Raw genomic sequence first — 19,851 nt, 5'->3', positions numbered from 1 at the left:
TAGCAACATAAATAGGGCTGAAATAATTCAAAACAAAGAGGAAGCCAGGAAAGTCCTATTCTTAGAAAGGGTGAGAAACAGTCTGCTTTCACAATTAAGATTGCCTTATCTTTTCAGTTTTCTTTAAATGACAATGCAGTGCGTATTTGTCATCGGGCTGTGACTAATCACAAAATCCACCACTCAACTGCACTAAAACAAGCACATATTCAGACCAATAACACTGTAACACGAAAAATTGAATTTACATATTCCTCCAAAGCAACGGATGAGACTAATAAATGCTTGTGGAATTTGGGGAACTCAGAGATTTCCAAAACGCCCCCCCCCCCCCCCAAATAAATACTAGCTACTTAGTGGTGACTAATAAAGGTGAATAATTTTAAACTCTCCCAGAGACCTCTTAAAAAATCATCTTATTTGGTGGAAGAGAATATGATAGAATGACAGATTTTCTCAAAATTTGAGGGCAATAGCTTGATAAATATTGTGAACTAATTATAAAATGTCTTTTTCCTAAGCCCTGGAATTACAGTGAGTCAGTCTCTGGCAACATCGCCATTGGTTCCACTGCTTTATTATGTCCCTTACGTCTCCAGAAGTAGTCTTCATCCTGCACATTGTAGCAAATAATAAAATCCCAAGTACAGAGAAGTAAAAATAACCAAGATTTTACTGCACAGTATCTGCAAAATGCAAGGGCATAGTGAAGTAAACAGCTCGACATACTTTTGTTAACACACTCATCTTTTGTTTCAGCTGGTAAATCTGTCTTCCGGCTCATCTGTCAGATTTGTTTCAAGCGATCAAACCAAACATGCTCTTTTCTTAAAAAGAAAACAACAGCATTTCTTAGACTTACTGCTGTAACAGAATTCCAGTAAATGCTGCCCAGAAAACCCATTTGGCTGCCTCAGCTATCCAAGAGTATTTTTAATGGGGAAAAGAACATTTTGTAAGAATATTCATTTTTTTCATGTGAAATTCCATGCGGTTCACAAACCTCTCCAGAGAAAGAAGGCGCTCTCAAGAGTGGATAGTCTGACTGAGATACAGTTGACAATCCCAAGATTCAGATTCTCTTTCCAGCTCCCCATCAAAGCCATCCTGTGTAATTTTGGTAGCCATTACTATGTGGCTCCCTACACATAAAATAAGAGTATGTATCCATTTTAAAAATTTCTGCCTAGATTATTCTAATACTGCACCCTTAAAAAAAGAAAAAGATTCAAGTGGAACTTGTGCAAAATACCACACACAGTGAAGAAGTGATTTAATCACTTTTTCTCTTCTGCTGCTGTCCTTCAAATTAAAGGTCTTTGCTGCTCCCTGTGAAGGTCAGATATGTTATACTTCATGAAGATATACACACACTTTTATTTGCCCTTATTATGCTTTTCTTTCACTACTAATTACTACTGTAAATTCATTTAACCTCTGTTGAAATAACAATTTGTTATTATTGTTCTGACATTTTTGCTTCTCCTGCCTGATCGATTGAGCAAGAGAAGGTTTCTCAAACACAAGCAATCTGATGGAGGAGCCAGAAACAAGTGGAAATTTAACTGGGTGTTGCTAAACTTACACATTAGAGAGAAAATAAAAACACATTAGTATACATGTAGCTGGTATACTTTATGGAAAGAAAGTAAAAACTAAAACAAGTAGGGAAATGAATATTTTCTTACCTTATGTCCTTGCACGTGAATGTTTCAAGTTTTTTCCAACTTTCAGATATATGCCCATACAAAAATAGTAAATCTGACAAAAATCTGACAGTTCTTTGTATCAGTTGCAGGAGGTGGGGGGAGAGTCTGAATTCTCTTACAGCCCGGTTCTTTTTAACAGTTCTAACAGTATTTGATCCCATAATCTTAATTATATTTTTTTTAACCTCCTAACTAAGCTTGAAATAACATATCTAATTTTGAGAAAAACTATAAAAGATTAGGAGGTAGGAGAACAGCATGAAGCCTGCTAAGAGGGTGCTTGATTTTTGATTGCTTTTGCAAACACGATACCTAATCTCTTATTAAAAAAAAAAATCCCAATTCAGTATAATCATAATTACTGTGTCCTCAACAGCATAAACTTTCATTCAAGGCATTGGAAGACATTTGGAATTTATTTTATGTCAACAAAGCAGAAATAAAGGGATTTTAGTAAAGTTAAAAATAAAAGACCTGTTAGGGTTTCTTACTGATTTCACCTTTAAGTACAGGATAGTCCCATATTATATAGTTAATCTTCTCTTCCCTATGGTATTTTTAAATGTCATAAGAAACTAATTTAAAGACCTACTAAATAATCTGGCTAACCGATACGCTTCTTGCCAGAAAGATAAAACTAGGCAATCAGTAACATGCTGTTACTGAGGCTTTGCCAGTGGCTTGGCAGAAAGTCATCCACCTTTTCCTGCAGGTTTAGCTTTCCGCCAGAACAGTAATGTTAGTTGTTACTGGGGGGTGTGGGTGGGGGTGTGTCTGTCTGTCTGTCTGATGCGTACCAGTGCAAGGTAAGCAGGTGGAAAGGGGAAGGAAGGAAGGGAGTTCTCTATGTCAAGGAGGAACCACCTGTTCGAATGGGTTTCCATGTTTCATGGAACCATACCTTCAGTCTTCCATGCAGTATTTTAGACATTCCTAAGAGATAAGGAGAAGCAGTCAGTGTACACTCCGTGAACAACTATCCTGAAGTACAGACGGTTACGAGCTCATCCATCACCTGTGCGTGTGGAGTGTGTGTATATGCCTGCTTAAGATCTCACACAGTTTGTAGACAGAGGTTAGATACCTGCGTAAGATATAATTAATCCTATTATTTCACTGAATTTACAATTTACTTCTGCAAATATTAAACATGGAAGATAATCTGAGAAAATGTGACCCATGTTATTTCCTTTTAAATGAGTATTGCTTTTTATTCGTAGCTATTATAAGATTAACAGTAAAAGTTAGCTCTGAAAAAAGTCTTTACAACAATTTATGGAGATTAATTTTCCTATTTAGGTAAGTCCAGACATTTACAAGAACGATCACTTAAATAAAAATAGAATATAAAGCCTATGTTTAAAACATGGCCTTTATTAATGCTGTCTAGTGAGCTCCATATTTATCTTACATTGAAATAGTTCTGCTTTGCTTAAGAAAAGACAGAAAAAGTGCATTTACAAGAGTACTTTTTCTTTAATTTTCTGCGAAAATGGAAGGAACTGGAATCACAAGTTGACAAATGTTGTAAAATGAAATCGCAAGAAACATCAATTTTAGTAATGCTACGCCATCACTAGTGTTTCGTTCTGACTTTCTGCCATGTGAACCAGAATATCCTGATATACAGTCTAGAGCATCTATGTTATTACTCTACAGCATATTAAACACAGAAAAAGGGTTTAAGAACCCCTTTCAATGTACAAACATGAATTAAAAAATTGATAAAAAAATCACTTTTATACATAATGTATATGCAAACTGTTTTAAATACATGGTTTTGGAAGAGTTATTTACAAACTGTATCTGTCTGTGGGACAATCCACAGACAAAGCATACACAGTTGCTTTACTTTATTGTTGCATCTCAACTTTGGGAGATATAAATTCATTCGGCAGTACAGCAAACATAAGAACTTGTGACAAAGTATCTTAAGGGCAACCCAATAAATTTTGTTCCTCAAAACAATGTAAGTACTAGGACTGCCAAAGTTTCCAAATAAAGTCATAGTTTAATCCAGATGCCCGCTTGCAGATCTATGTTGTGGAGGATACGTAGACAGACCCATTTGAAATACAGGCGTGGCTACTGGACAAAACCTCCTTAAGAGCCATAACTGATAAGTATGTTTTATTGAAGGAGTGAACTAACCTAGATTTTTTTTTTCCAATTTTATTAATATTTTAAAAAATACATAAAAATACAACATCCAATGTCTGAATAAATATATTTAACAAGTTGCAAGATACCTTATTTTACACAAAAATTTCAGCTTTAGAAATCTTGTTAAATAACTTCATTGTTGTTATATATTTCATTTTTCGTCTTTTTGTAACAAAATAAAAACTCTGAAATTACATAGAAAAAAGACAAAATATTTTTGTCAAGGGATAAGATAGTCCACTGAAAACCTATTCACAATTCCACTGTAAACATTAATAAACATTAAAATATTTGCATAATTGTGTGCTCAAAAATCCTATAAAAAGTGGAAGACTTATTACAACTGTAGTTTTCAGTCAACTACACTTCCTTTCACAATTTATTTTGTCCCATTTACACCTTTAAAACTGGGCACATTGCTGAACACATACTTTGGCAGTTCTGTATAGCAAGTGCTTCCACAAAGAGGAACTACTCACCAAGAGTTAGCGTACAGCTCGGTGAAAGTGCAGCAGTTACTCAATTCTTTTTGATAATACTCTGATGTCTGCTTGGTGCACTTGCTTCTCTAAGATCTCCCTAGAACACCTGAATGCTTCATTGGACATAACTTTTCAAATTTGATAAGTGCCCTTTCTCTGCGTTAACCAAAAAAAAAAAAAACAACCAAAACCCAAAACAAAAACATACACAATGACAAGCATGTCACATTGTGCCTACAAACCTTCAGTTACCAATGAGCTTAATTTCTCTGAACAGTAAATTAAACAAAAGAAGAGGGTAGGCGGGGAGAACAGGTACAGTCCAGCAGTGGAAGTGTGTACAGAATAAACTTGGCAATGTCAAACCAGTTGAGTGCTTTCTGTGGTTGAATTTCAGGATTTATGTCCATGGCAGCAAGTTGCTGGCAAGGCAGAGAAACGTGTATCACCTGCATTCTACAGCAAGCACGTTTTGTGGAGGAGAAGATGATGATGGACTCATTCCAGTGTCTGATGAAGCAGATGACATGGATGCTCCTGTATGTGACACTGAATATATAGAACAACAGATCAGCACCGGATTGTCAAAGTACATGTCAGAATGAAGGTCTCCTTGGTTATTAGGTTGTTAAAGAGACCTCAAAGAAGTGGCACAGTCACAGAAAACGGATACGGATTTTTTGTCAATTGCTTTCGCTGCTATATTCACACAAACTGGACGAGTAACCTTACCCTTCCTGTATCACAGACCAATTGAAAAGATAAATCAGATGAGTCATTACGCTGATTGAAAACTCAGACCGAGCTTGCACTAGGAAGTCCAAGTTTCTAATACACAGTTATAAAACAGCCAGTGAACGTTTTTGTTAGGTTCAAGTTCTGAAAAGCCACAAATATTCTTTCTAAATATGTATACATACAAACAGATGATATGTTCTAAATATGTATACATACGAACTTTCTAAATATGTATACATACGAACTTTTTTTTTTTCAAAAATACTGTCAATTAAACTCAAGTTGCTTTGAGTTACATACTTTCAAGAAAATTATCTTCTCATGGAAGCATAAAACAAAGCTGAAAGTTACCTTCTCTGTCTTTCTTTTTTAATCGTTTTCTTCTCCTGTCTATGGTTGCTACTTCTGACTTCAAGGACATGTAGTATTTTCGTATTTCCTGTAGTTTTTCTTGCAAGAAGGAGATCCTTTCAGTGCTGCTCATATTGTCTAGTTCATCTTAAAAGTGGGAAGAAAAGAAAAAATAGTTTCATTAAAGCAGTTTTAAGCAAATGAATGCAATTCTTAAGAGCATACAAGATGCAGCATGAAAGATAACACACTTCCGTAACTATGCCATAAAAGGCCTATAGCCAATTTAGAATCCCCAAATTTGCACATTTTTCTTTCAGAACAAATTTTCTTGTAAATTCCCTCTAATCAAGTCACTTAAAGAATTCTTACTGAGCTGAAAACTCCATTTGTATACTCTAGGCGAAGCATTCTGGTGGTGGTGTTTCTCTCTGTGTTTATCCTTCTCTCCATCTTTGATGTGAGGTGAAATCACTCTTGCAGGCGATCGAGAAATCTTCTGTGGTTTGGATGCATTTATGTGTTTTACAGGAGTACCTTTACTTGAACTGTCCAGGACAGGAAGGTCTTCACTGTCACTACTTTGTCCTGCAGTAAGAGAAATATATTTGGACTTCAAAAAAAACCCTTGACATTTTAAAAACTGTAGTTATAGTCAGAAAAAATTATTAAGAAAAAACCTGCTCCTTCTTGCTCAGAAGATCCCAGAAGGCACACAAGGAAAAACCGTATCAGGTTCAATGTATAACCTTATCAGACACAACACGCACTGAACTCTCACGTGTACTGATCGTTAATGCAGGAGAAGTCAAGGGCTGACTAGGCCTTTAGTTAAAAAGCGATAGTCAATTTTTTTTTTACAGAAGCAATAAAGAAGCTTATTAAAATAAGAATATTAGAGCACTGATAAACTACCTTAAGTCACGTATTTTGGGGTTCTAATATAAAGCAAACACTAGAATCCCTTTTTTAAAGATTAAAACTGTATTAATATAGGTCGGTAATACATGGTTGTGTGTATTTACCAAATTGCTTTACGCATCTAAAGGAACAGTTCTGAAACATGACTAAAAGCATAAAAGCTTTAACATGAAACAGAAAATTTTAAGCTGATACACGCAAATATTTTAGATTCCCACATTAACTGCCAAGTTTTACAGAGCATGTTAAATATGCCTGAATATTGTATGTCAGATAATTAATATTTTAGTTTGATATTTAAAACTTATAACAGTGCTGTCACAGGGCCTAAATATAGTGACTCATTCAGTACAACGATCACCAAAAATGAGCTGCAGGAACACAAAAATCCAGATTTCTACAGCAAGTTAAAAAATGGTCACATACTCAAGCTAAAAACACAAAAGATCCCTTCTGCTGAAAAGTTATTCTTTAGCGTCAAACATTTTTTCTTCATAAATGCACTTTTCCCCATGAGAAACACCTATCATGAGACTTCAAAGGAGATGCTTCTATTCAGAACAAGATCCTCTTTCCCAAAATCACAACCAACCCAATCTATAAAAATCAGCATGATTGTAAATATTTAGTAACTGCTAATATACGTGGTTATTGAAAGCTTTTCTTAATGAAGTAATTAAAAATAGCCAAGAGATTTCCCAGTAACACTGCTACCACGCAGCTGGCCAGTTCTCTCCAGTTAACAGCCAATAATCACGACGAATAATTATGAAAAACCCTGACAAGGAAGTCCCATCCAACACAAATAACGGGTAACAGTGAGAACAGTGGGCCCTTATACATGTTTATAGGACAGCATAACCTTCCCCCTCTCCGCCCCCAGGAATGTACCTGTTCCATTCTTTTCATTTTTGGCTGCAGCACTTGTTCGCTTTGGAGTACGCTTTTGTTTTTTTGCCAGTGTTCCACTATTGCTATCGCTGGGTCTTTTTTGACCTACACAAGAAGAAAAAAAAGACAAGGCACCTCAAATATTTCTGCTACTAACAAGCTCTTTTTATAAGCAACAAAGAAATTTAAAACCAGAAGACAAAACAAACCAGTAATTTTTAGCAGAGTAAGACCAGACTTAAGACTTCTTCAGAAATCATTACAGCAGAGAATGAGTTTCCACAGGCAGCGCTCACCTTTCTCTCCAATCTCTCTTTCTTGCACGGCTATGCTACAATTGCTTGACGTAGTGCTGGCTTCAAATCCATTCGCAGACTCGCTTTCACAGAGACCTTCTTGAGACTCTTCTGCCACACTGTCGACTTCAATAGTCATATCACTTTCACTCTTGATACTGCGGGATTCATCCTGGCTAAGAGTAAGGGGCGAAGCCACTGAAAAGCTCGACTGGACAGCAGGGGGTAAGGCAGATGGATTTGAATTTGAAGCATTAGGGTCTGGCTTTTCTGATATTGTGTCTTCACTACTGCTCTTCTCCTTTTCATCCAAGTCATCCAAGTCTACTTCATGGCAGAGCAAAGTTTCAGGACCAATCTGAGGCATTGCATCATCCTCATCTTTTAAGGGAACATTCTCATTTTCTTCAGATGGACGTTCGAAGTTCTCATTCCTCAGCTCTTGACCGTGCTGAACCGATTCTGCCACCAGGGATGGCATTTCCTCATTTTCAGTTCTGAGGGACTCTTCAGCATTCAGCCCTCTACATTCCTCTGCTCCAGTACATTCATTGGTCCTCTCTTCAGATACAATATTTGGCACTTCCATCTCACTCTCTCGTCGATTTCTCTTCTCAGGCGACGCCTGTTCCAATGTTTTTCTTTTCAAAAGCTTCTTATCTTTTGTAGAAGGTTCTGTTTCACTTTCAGTAGTGCTGGAAATCTCTTTACAGTCCAAGGAAGACATGTCTAATCTTTCAGGCTCTGTAAGAGCTTCATTTGCCATCTCTTCTTGGCTTCCTGGTGAAATCTTTGCATTCTCTAAACAGGGATCTTTTGTCTTACTCCTTCTCCCTTTTCCTTTAGGTGATTTTTCAGCCTCTCTTTTGATTTCTTCTATTTGTTCTGTTTTATTTCCGAAAATCTGAACAATTTGTTCACTTTCTTCAACTTCCAGTTTCAGTGTTTCTAATGGCTGTACTTGAGTCCTGTCATTTTCTTTCAATGCATGAGGAATCTTTGGGTTTTCTTCATCTAGCTTCTCATCTTGTAGTTTTTCACTTTTTTCCAGTTCTGAAGTTTCTGGAGAAAATTCTTCATTCAAATTTTTTTCAGATGATTCATCTGCTTCACTGTCAGATGAGCCAGAGTCTGCAAAAAAAAATTAAAAAAGGAAAGAGCACCCTAAATCATCAATTTTGGCACAATTTCTTTTTTCAACCACACAAAAACTTTTTGTCCGTAACCTGTGGTATTCACATCAGTTTACAATAAACAATTTCAAACTTAAAAATTCTGAATTATTCAACACACTTATTACAGTTCTTATTTTTACTCAAAATTTTTATGAAACTACAATAGTAGGAGTACTTCTACTATTTCCCAAATAAGCCAATATAAACAAATTACAGTTTATAGTAGCAAAAATACTTTTACAGATTCCCACGATCTGGGAATTCCTGGGGACAATGCCTCCTCTACCTGACATTACAAAACCAAAATCCAAGCCTCCTCCACTCCATGCACCCCCAAACAGAAAAAAAAACCCAAACCCTTCCACACCACAATATGGACATTTCATTGCTAAACCATTGTATGAATCATGCACCATATACAGAGCAAGCATTGTTACGTTACCAGAAGATTATTCAGGGACCTGTACTAAAAGGAGACACTTCAGTTCTTGTTCACAGAGGCTTAGAAATACCAAAAATATTGCTGTCATTTATATATAATTAATAGCTCTGCTGGATGATGCAGTACTGAGGTTGAGAACTTAATTACCACAATAAAGACTATCATTATACCACTAGATTTGGTCTGTTCAAGATTAGGACTGAAAGGCTCTGGCTAAAGAATACGGAATGACTTGCATAGTCATTTCCATGCCATAGCTCTTCCGTGAGCAAACTGTGCTCCTCAGCAGTGTCAGCTCAACTACTTTCTCAGTAAAATTCAAGGGGAGGAAAAAAAAAAAACAGGGGGAAAAAAAAAGTAAAAATAAAAATCAAACCTCTTTTCAAAAAGGTACTGAAAAAAACTCAAAAGCACACACAGGACTGAGATCACTCACTGTTTGATACTCTATCAGAATCAAACATTCCTGAGCTACATCTCGTCTGCCTGCGAGGTGTTGCTAAAATCTGCACTAAAGATTTGTTTTGTTATATTGCTTGAACACTGACTGGTTAAGTAGGACTTTAAAGCTGTTGACAGCACTGTGTTCGCTGAAGTTGTCATATTAATGTACCGCATTACATCACTGTTTACATGCACTTCCATGCCAGAACACGAGTGTACCAGATGTACCTTCTGTTCCATTTGGTAATGGTGAGGAATCTGACAAGTTGTTCCGTGCACTTCTGGCTCCTGATTTACCTTCACTATTAGGTGTTTTGGATAAACTGCAAGTTGTGTTTGACGGAAGAGTAGATTTCAGAGGTGGTCGCCCACGCTTTGATTTTTGTTTCTCCTCATCCTTCTTCTCATCCTTTTCACTATCATCTTTATTCTGAGGGGGGAAAAAAGAATTTTTATTAACATGTTTCACTGCTGATCATCAGACCTTTCCTCCTTTTGCTCTATACTTCTATTAAAAAACTTGACTGTGGACTGAATAACTTTTTAAAAAAAAAAGAAAAAAAAAAGGAACAGCAATAGTAGGAAGTATTGTGCCACAAGAAACTTATTGAAATAACAATTACTTTTGTTTTTTTCTTCTGTTTTCTCTTTGGTCCTCCTTTGTCCACAGGCCAGATAATCCGATCAGCTTTCACCCATTCATCATATCTAAAAGTAAATAACAGCCTACTGTTATCATTGCATACAAAGAGGCAATATGAGGCTTAAAAGACTGAATTACAGAAAATATTTATTAAGGAGAGGTAGGAAAGCAGAGCATATATTTACAAACACATGCAGTATCTGGCATTAGAAAGACGAATTACATTTCTAACCCATAAAAAATTTATGGGACAGGGGAATGGAGGTGAAAACTTCCCTGTCTCTTGCGAGCAAAGCCCTGGAAGTCAGGGGACTCTGTCAGCTATAAAGCTTGTCAATTATTTCACATGATATACAAAAGTCAGTTTTCACCACACAATGCGTCAACAGTAAAATATACCTTTTTTGTTTAAAGGGAAAGTTTTTAAATTATAGCAAGAAACTGTATGAGTTTCTGAAAAGCACAGCTATACTACTAGTGCTCCTCAAAATCTCCTGAGTTATTAATAAGATAAAGGGACACATGTAAGTATTTGGGGAATACTTCCAACACACATAAACTTAATGTAGCCACATAAAGAAATTTGCGTAGTTTACTTAGAAGAATATGGATTTGGCACGTCTCAAGTTACATGCCAGAAGTATTTTAAAAAATTATCAATTTTGTGATATTTTTGTTTATATAGACAATCACGATGCTCTTAAAAACAACAACAAAAGCCATGTCTACAGCAGTATTGAATATAAAGCCTGGCTGCCCAGAGAAGCATTTGATTAACTTTTTTCTATAGTTCTTTGTTGCTTAGCCTTCTCCTACCCTCTACATGTAATAACCGTTCATTATAATCACAGTTAACACTGAATACAAGAATAAATTTTGTTGCCAAAATTTCAGTGCTTGATACTCTTAATTGTAGATGTCTTCACCGTTATCAATGACTCCCTTTAAATAAAAGTCTGATGCTGCTAACACTAGCTGACACAATAAATTAGAGGGATACTCCTCTGAGGAGCGAGGATTACTTATTTTAAGCAGGATGGAAACTTGGAAACGTACAAGTAAGTACATTCTGAGATTTCAATGCAATACCATGTCATACCACGAACAAAACAACTAACATTGAAAAACGTAACAGGTCAGATCCTGTTATGTTGATAATTCAATTCAGAGCCAAGTCACTAATTATCTTCTATTCTTAAAAACAGAAATTCTTTTGCAAGTAATCCTTTTAACAAACAAAGAAATGAAAGACAATTTGTTCTCCTCACCTTACATTCCAACCATAGTAATGAACTAAATATAAAACCTCTCCATCATCAATTTCTGTGCTTTTAATACTGGCTTCATAAATTTTCTGAGTCTTCCCACGTCCATATTTTACTTTCACTTTGGTTCCAGTCAGGCAGGGTTCTGCGTCCTCCTCATCCTCTTCACCTTCTGATTCTCCTTTGTTCTCAATTTCCTCCCTGCAGTAAAGTGTATTTGAAATGCCCACTAATTAATGACAATCAAAGTTTTAACATTTAACTAGTGTAGCCAAGCTACTACAAAAGAAAAAGGCTGCAACAAAAATTTTTCTCATTTTCTGCACCCTGCGATGCCTCCGAAGCTAGCTTGGACACAGCCTTTTAAGTCAAAAACAGGACTTACAGAGAATAGGGGTAAGTGCCAAAAATATCCAGAAAAATTATATTATATTTTAAACATGATTTATTAGGTATACAACTACCTCAAAGCTTAAAGATTTTTTTTTAATTAATATTTTGATACTACAGAAAGAGGAATAAGTTAACTCAGTGTTTGGCTCCTAAATAAGACAGGAAGAACTAACTTCAGTTTTTAAAATATACTGAATTTTGAAAAGCTATGTTAAAAAAAAAGAATGCTTTCTTCTACAGTTTGCTTAATAGGCTAGAGATTACTACCAGTGCACAGTAAGTCTGAATCGCCATCACAGTGATCCTCTCATGGATACAAACACCATTCCATTGAAAAAAAACTTGACTACAACAGTGTTTAACCAAGATTAAAAGTGTCTCCACAGCTCTTATTAGCTATATTCACCTCTTATTAGCTATATCTAATATTTAAACATTCTACTTAAACATATTTTCAAGCCCTACAATCTAACCTATTTTTACCTATACTTCTTCTTTCCCTACTTTTAGGGTGAATTTAACATAATGTAAAAGTTAAACTACAAAAAAGTCACCAAGAAAGAAAATACTGAAAAAGACTATGGGTTTGCTTTTAATAAAATATATTTGTTAGCCTTCAGAGAAAGATGAACTATCTTGTTGCGGCAAACAATTAAAAGAAACATGACAAGCACCATCCGCACCACTTAAAGAAAACTCTTTGATGCCTTAGTCATCTGACGTACCTCTGCAACTTGCTGCACATCCACGCTGTACCTTCATTTGAGGCATTTCTGTATGCTATGGTGCACTGCAAGATTATTTTTTTTGGACTGCACAGTGACACTTTCTTTAAAATAACTGTGTATTGTTCCCACTCCTCAAAACTCTTTAGAAGAAAATATGCAATACTCCTATCAGGCTTTATTCAGTATCAACGTGTGTCCACACCACTCAGCCACATGGACAAGAAAAACAAGCTAAGAAAGCCAGCTTAAACAAGTAAGACACTGCCCTTTACCACAGCCAAAGTTAGCTAAGAAGAGGTCTACTCTGGTAATAAATTAGTCAGGGGCTCACAACTCGTTTGTAACCAGGACTATAAATCCAATTCAATTTGCCAAGCTTAGTCTCTGGGTGCCCTTTTCCCTTTGCCATTTCATGTCTCTCCATCCCCTCCTCTTCGACCTACCTCTAGGTTTCATTCAAACTCTCTCTTTCCTTCTCCTTTGCTTTATCAGCTGATCCCCTTCCTGCCTGCCTACAATACATCAAGTAACAATAAAAACAAGCAAGCTGTATGTTCACCAGCTGTCACTAAACACTTAAGCAAAAGCACAGAAGAGGGGCTTTCTCTTCCGTTTATATTTCAACTGCCCAGAAAGGCCTGTCCAAACAGTTGCTCACCATCCATACAGCACCTGGCATACTTATAGCCTGGTCTACTTGGTGTCTGTACATACTAGTGTGATAAAACACCAACACAACCTTGGCAAGACCTTTGAGAAAATGGAAGTGAAAAATATTGTCTGGCATCTACCAGAAAAAGATGCTTCCATAAAGTACAGTAGACTCTACAGGCTTGAAATAAAATTTTCTCTTTCCTGTCTGGCTGAGTGAATTAAATCCCCAACTTCCACATTTTAGAAAGCGTCAGATCTCCAACGCTGTGTGTACTCCCGCTTGGAGTATGGTTCAATCATGACACAGACATACTCGTAAGAAAGTTATACAAGTTAATGTTTACCTCTCCCTCTGCCGCTCTTCCTCTTCGTCTGACTCTTTATCAGAATCCTCCTGTTTTTTAATTTTTTTCTCTTTTTGCTTTGGTGTACTTTTTCTCCCTAGTGGAGTTTCATTTTCTTTCTTTTCTGCATTCTCAGGTGTTTCCTCTATATCTTTGTTTTCTTTGTTACTGTCTTTTAATTTGTCTTGTGTTTTATCCTCTTCACTATCTTTTCTAGCAGGGGTTGCATCACGGGCAAGTCGTCTTCGTCCCTAGAACAGAAATAAAATCTGTTTAATGACTCCTGTCAAAAATCTGTATAATCTGTATAGCCTCTCCAAATCTCAGCTAAAAGTAAAACATACCTATTCCTGCACAGAAGAAAGGTTCGAGATAACACCAAAAAGCAAAATATTCTAAAATGTTAAGATCGTAGAATCATTTAGGTTGGAAAAGACCTTTAAGATCATAGAGTCCAACCGTTAACCTAACACTGCCAAGTCCCCCACCAAACCATGTCTCTAAGCACCACATCTGCACATCTTTTAACTACCTCCAGGGGATGGTGCCTCAACCACTTCCCTGGGCAGCCTGTTCCAATGCTTGACAGCCCTTTCGGTGAAGAAATTTTCCCTAATATCCAATCTAAACCTCCCCTGGCACAACTTGAGGCCATTTCCTCTTGTCCTATTGCTTGTTATTTTGGAAAAGAGACCAACCCCCACCTTGCTACAACCTCCTTTCAGGTAGTTGTAGAGTGCAATGAGGTCTCCCCTCAGCCTCCTCTTCTCCAGGCTAAACAACCCCAGTTCCCTCAGCTGCTCCTCATAAGACTTGCGCTCCAGACCCTTCACCAGCTTCGTTGCCCTTCTCTGGACACGCTCCAGCACCTCAATGTCCTTCTCGCAGTGAGGGGCCCAAAACTGAACAAAGGATTCGAGGTGCGGCCTCACCAGTGCCCAGTACAGGGGCACCATCACCTCCCTGCTCCTGCTGGCCACACTATTTCTGATACAGGCCAGGATGCCGTTGGCCTTCTTGGCCACCTGGGCACACTGCCGGCTCATGTTCAGCCGGCTGTCAACCAGCACCCCCAGGTCCTTTTCCTCTGGGCAGCTTTCCAGCCACTCTTCCCCAAGCCTGTAGCGTTGCCTGGGGTTGTTGTGGCCGAAGTGCAGGACCTGGCACTTGGCCTTGTTGAACCTCATACAGTTGGCCTCGGCCCACCGATCCAGCCTGTCCAGGTCCCTCTGCAGAGCCTTCCTACCCTCCAGCAGATCAACACTCCTGCCCAGCTTGGTGTCATCTGCAAACTTACTGAGGGTGCATTCGATCCCCTCATCCAGATCACTGATAAAGATATTAAATACAACTGGCCCCAAAACTGAGCCCTGGGGAACACCACTTGTGACCAGCCACCAACTGGATTTAACTCCATTCACCACAATTCTGGGCCCAGCCATCCAGCCAGTTTTTTACCCAGCGAAGAGTACGCCCATCTAAGCCATGAGCAGCCAGTTTCTCCAGGAGAATGCTGTGGGAAACGGTGTCCAAGACTCCCTAAAGTCTAGGGAGAGAACACCCACAGTCTTTCCCTCTAAGCAGGTCACTAAGCGGGTCACCTGGTCACAGAAGGAGATCAGGTTAGTCAAGCAAGACCTGCCTTTCATAAACCCATGCTGACTGGGCCTGATCACCCAGATACTAGCTTAAAGTCTCATTATTGAGAAAGAAGGCAAAATAAAGCCATTCTCCTTGGTTTGGAATAAAGAGGATGAGCTTCTGATTAACTTCTGGAGGATTTCAGAACATTCATTTGGACCTGTAAGGTCTGCTACCCTGATAGAAAGGGCCAAAATTCCTTGCTCAACTAAAGTAATAGCGTTAATTAAAGTTCTTGCATAGGACTACTGGGAGAAGGCATCTTCCTTTCAGCATCTTCAATCCTGATAGCCACCTGTTGATTTCACAGAACATAAATTTGTCAGCTTTAGAAAAACTGTATCATATTTTTAAAAGGTACTTTGAGTAGCCAGGCAACTGCTGTCTGGGACTATCTGCAACTGGTTCTTGGGGATCTAGTAGAGGTTTATCATTTTTCTATTAAAAGTCTCTTGAATAGGGTCATTGCTTTGCAGTCAGAACATTTGAAGTACATTATGAATGCAAGATTAATTATTTGGAGGCCATCCACAGATGACAGTAATGAAGGCACTATAATAATTAAAATTCACAGTAGTGTCACAGTAGTATAATGGTAAATACTTTGGAACAATAATAATTCATAAATATATAGCTGGTAACTGGGTTAATAAAGTAATAAAATACATAATCAAATTAATATTTAAATATTAACGAAGTAACATAGACAATGATAAAAAAAGACAAAAAATTCTTCCATTCCTTTATCCTCTCACTATTTTTCTCCAAAAACAAACAAAAAACCCACAAACTAACAACAAAGCTAGTGTCATGCCAGGAAGTTCATTAAGGATGATACAGCTTGGAAAAACCACTTGCAGTTTTAATATACAAACATAATACGTAATATAAATCTAAACTTATGCTTACACTATGCCTTTTCATCTATTAGTTTAAAGGCCATGTACTTGCTTGAAAAGCTGGTTTGCAAGAAATACTTTAATAGAATTACATTGTAGTTGAATAGAATCCTTACAACTTGAACAATTTTAAAAGTATCAATTCCTTGTCCTTCAGTAATCATGCTCTATTTATTAAGGAACACAAAATGTCCTTTTAACAGAATTAACAGGAGCGCTACAGAGCCCTAAGCCAGTCAGATTCAAATACCTTAAAAGTATTCTTGTATTCTCCATCAGGTTCAGTATCCGCTACTGATCTTATCTATGTAACTACTAATGCAACCCTTACCTCTACAGCATTCAAAGACGAAGACAAAATCTAAGTGTTCCTCCCCCTTCTGTCTACATACTGTAAAATTGCAGTGTTTCTTTTATTAGAATAAGAGATATTGTATAAAAATCAACTCAGAAAAAAGGGTCTTTCTTTGATTCTTAAAGCTGTAGCAGTCCCTTGATATTCCTGCTTATTGCCGGAAAGCTCCAGATTCCATGTGCCTGTGGAAATTCTCAACAAGAACCAAGACTGTCCTGCTGAGTTTCACTGTTCTGCTGATATACAGCTCTTAAGCCATCCCTGAATCGAAACATGTCTGACATGCAACACAGCCTGAGAAAACCCCATGGATGGTTTAGAATATGAAGAAATAATCAAAACTGATTCTATTCACAGGTGGAACATAATTAACAGTTAACACCAACTCTGCGTTGGTGTTGGTCTCAGAACCGTGTCCTACGCTTGTACAAGTGCGCTAATTCAAACGTGCAATCACTTCACAAAGGAAAACTCATTATGTAAACTGTTCACTATACAAAGGGGTTTTGTTAAGTACGAAACAGAAATCAGTTCAAACCACTTACCCTTGGGGATCTTAGTTCTATTTCTTCTTTTTCACTTTCACTGCTGGAATAATTTTCTTCTGCTTCTTTTTTAACTTCTGTTGGGGGCATTTTTTGTTCCTCTTTTAAACTTTCCTCCATTGGTTCCACGTGTTTCTGTATGTCTTCTACCACTTTTGGTTCATTGTGATGGATGGTCCTAAACTGAATATTTGCAGAACGGCAGTACTCTTCAAAACCATAAAGATACCTATAGATACAAATAAAGTTTCATTCATCTTTCATATTCATTCATAGTTTTATTTTCTATTTATTGAAGTGCATAAAACCTATTTGCCTGCTCATAGAAAAGCAAGAGGAGCAGTAACTTCAGGAAAAAAAACCAAAAACCACAAAACAAACCCAAATAAACAAAAAATAAAAAGCCAGAGAAGATTTTGAAATGAAACAATTACGCACAGAAGTCAAATGGTGAGAACGAATACACACAGATGCTTCCCACAAATTTAACTTCATCCCCCTCCAATTAAGAATTCATGACAGTAAAGCCTAAGAACATCTCCACTGTTTTGCAAATGCACAATGACAGCTAAAATCAGCCTAGTAATAGAATATGGGCATAAAAGCAAGTTACCACACGGTAACAAATTGCCATGCATCAGCTTGTTCTCTGGTAACTGCCTGTGTGCACACTCTAATCCAGTTGTAGGTGAGAGAAATATGAACTAGCTTATTCGTCAAAGAATAAATATGCAAGTTACAACATACTATCGTGTCCATACAGCATAATTATTTCCACTGTAATAGCAACCTAGTACATATTTACCAATTACTTTTTATGATAAATACTCTTCTCTGTAAAATACAGACCTTAAATATGTGCCCAGTTCAAATCCCACTGAAGATAGTCTGAATATTTTCATCTTCATCAACATTAACATGAGTTGAGTCATTAGTCATCCCTATTCAACCAGCCAAATTTCCTTACGTTCGAGTCAAGAGAACCTCATTCTTCCCTTTTACTCAAAAAGCCCAATTGTTTCTTGTCAAACTTCCAGGAGAATAAATAATAAAAATAATCTTTATTTAGAAAATGAGCTTGAAAAGTATCATTCCTAAAAGGTTTCCATTTCAAAAGTTAAAACACAACTGAAAACCAGGGGTCAGAATAAAAAGATTTATGCATTTTTTTATTACAGCAGTGATTTTACTACTCAATACTGTCACATCCACCACAGCAATGTATGCAGTTATGCCCTAAAGCCATTATTCTACAGATTCCACAAAGATGATATTTAAACACACAATCTGAAACATGTCTATCTCTATCAACGTTTTTCAGGAAGTTAAAGAAACTGGTATAAAATTCTCCTCACTGCATGCAGCATCTACAGACTTTAATGAGCATGCAACTGTGGACAGAATCTGTTCTTGTTAATCACCATAAATTGCAAAGCTGAATTTGCCAAGTTTTTTTTATAAATTTCATTGTTGTACTCTGAAATGGCATCATCACATGCTGAAAACGAATGCTTCTTGATAAGAGAATGAGTGGAATTCTAATGTATTAGAGCAACAGGAACTTATGCAGCCCTAAGCACCCCCTCCTTTCCTCCACTGATTCAATCCTTGGCACTGGAAAATGCTCAGAACTGCTCATTAACTGAAGAATGTCAACTACTGTTTCACTAAACTATCAAAAATTGCTTGAATATTGTACATGCTACTAAAAAAAAGGAAAAATGTTTTCACCATTATAGAATACGAGAACTTACTTTCTATAAGCAGTTTTTACATTGTAGGAAGCAGCCGAGTTCAAAATAGGAATGCCAAGGTCCATATAAATTTGCTTCCATACAGCACCACTCTCAATCTTTGGGGAAAAAAAAAGAAAAAAGAAAAAAAAGGAAGTTTTCAGGTTTTGTTAGCCAAGAACATTAAGGAATGATATCTAACACAGACGCAAGCCACAGCCTTTAAGAATGAATAGACATATTTAGTTCAGGAAATATCCAACACTTACATTGTCACACCCACCCTGCTGATATACCAGTCTAAAAAGTTTGAAGAGATTAAGGTCCTTGTAGCCCAGAACAGGTGGTTTATTGATAGGAGTACCTAAATAAAATAAAACCAGAAATAAGAAGTTATCACAAAGAACTGCAAACTGCTTCTTCCATTCCTTTAGTACACTTTCGATTACCAGTATCTTTCTACATTTTAAAATCTGTATTTAATAGTTCTAAGATATGTCACAAGTCAGTAGTTTCCAACCACCAATTAAGGCTTCACCCTCTTTTGAAGGCATCACATATTTCTGGGTGGTTTATTAGCATACTGGCACCAGCTGCTTGATAACTGTGATTTCTCGACCTCCTTTTCAGATTTGTGCAATAACCCCCATCCAACTGGCTGCATCCCACTGTTCCTCTCTTGAGAGGGGGGCAGCCAGAATTGCAGCAAGCTCTACAGAACGCCTGATGAATGCTGGAATATAGCAGTATGCGAAGAGATTAACTCAAACCACTGTGGTCTGAAAGGAACTGGGAAGAAGCAGAAACGTTGGATTAGAAAAAGATACACAGGCAAATTGTCAGAATGTGAAAAAGCACAAAGCCCTAACAGGACGTGAATATTTGGGACAGTTCCGGGAAAAAGAAAGAACTCAAATCAGATGAGTGGCAATGATATAAAGAACAATAATTAATTGCATAAGGAGAAACCAAAAGTGACTTGGTGCAAGTAGCTGCGTACACAGACAGTATTCCTCTTAGCAAGGAAGAATATCAAAAC

The 19,851-nt window shown here is 37.2% G+C and overlaps 1 protein-coding gene across 2 annotated transcripts in view; it reads right to left on the bottom strand.

Annotated features, from left to right (window-relative positions):
• Positions 1 to 3,165: 3,165 nt before the first annotated feature.
• The window catches only part of ARID4A (AT-rich interaction domain 4A), a 53,349-nt gene continuing 36,663 nt past the window's right edge, over positions 3,166 to 19,851 (bottom strand). Inside the window, exons 13-24 of one of the 2 annotated variants that reach the window (XM_075150820.1) lie at positions 19,082 to 19,176; positions 18,834 to 18,931; positions 17,080 to 17,308; positions 13,640 to 13,890; positions 11,524 to 11,721; positions 10,236 to 10,320; positions 9,841 to 10,042; positions 7,552 to 8,682; positions 7,256 to 7,360; positions 5,816 to 6,031; positions 5,444 to 5,590; positions 3,166 to 4,903 (exon numbers count right to left, since the gene is read on the bottom strand). In XM_075150820.1, the coding sequence (XP_075006921.1) occupies positions 4,800 to 4,903; positions 5,444 to 5,590; positions 5,816 to 6,031; positions 7,256 to 7,360; positions 7,552 to 8,682; positions 9,841 to 10,042; positions 10,236 to 10,320; positions 11,524 to 11,721; positions 13,640 to 13,890; positions 17,080 to 17,308; positions 18,834 to 18,931; positions 19,082 to 19,176 (2,861 nt within the window). In that variant the 3' untranslated portion in view covers positions 3,166 to 4,799. The remainder of the gene's footprint in view (positions 4,904 to 5,443; positions 5,591 to 5,815; positions 6,032 to 7,255; positions 7,361 to 7,551; positions 8,683 to 9,840; positions 10,043 to 10,235; positions 10,321 to 11,523; positions 11,722 to 13,639; positions 13,891 to 17,079; positions 17,309 to 18,833; positions 18,932 to 19,081; positions 19,177 to 19,851) is intronic. The other variant, XM_075150821.1, reaches the window with a different exon arrangement.

This window comes from Calonectris borealis, chromosome 5, assembly GCF_964195595.1.
Source record: "Calonectris borealis chromosome 5, bCalBor7.hap1.2, whole genome shotgun sequence".
Classification (NCBI taxonomy): domain Eukaryota; kingdom Metazoa; phylum Chordata; class Aves; order Procellariiformes; family Procellariidae; genus Calonectris; species Calonectris borealis.
Note: the sequence above shows the minus strand (reverse complement) of the source record. Positions and strands in the feature narration are given on the sequence as shown.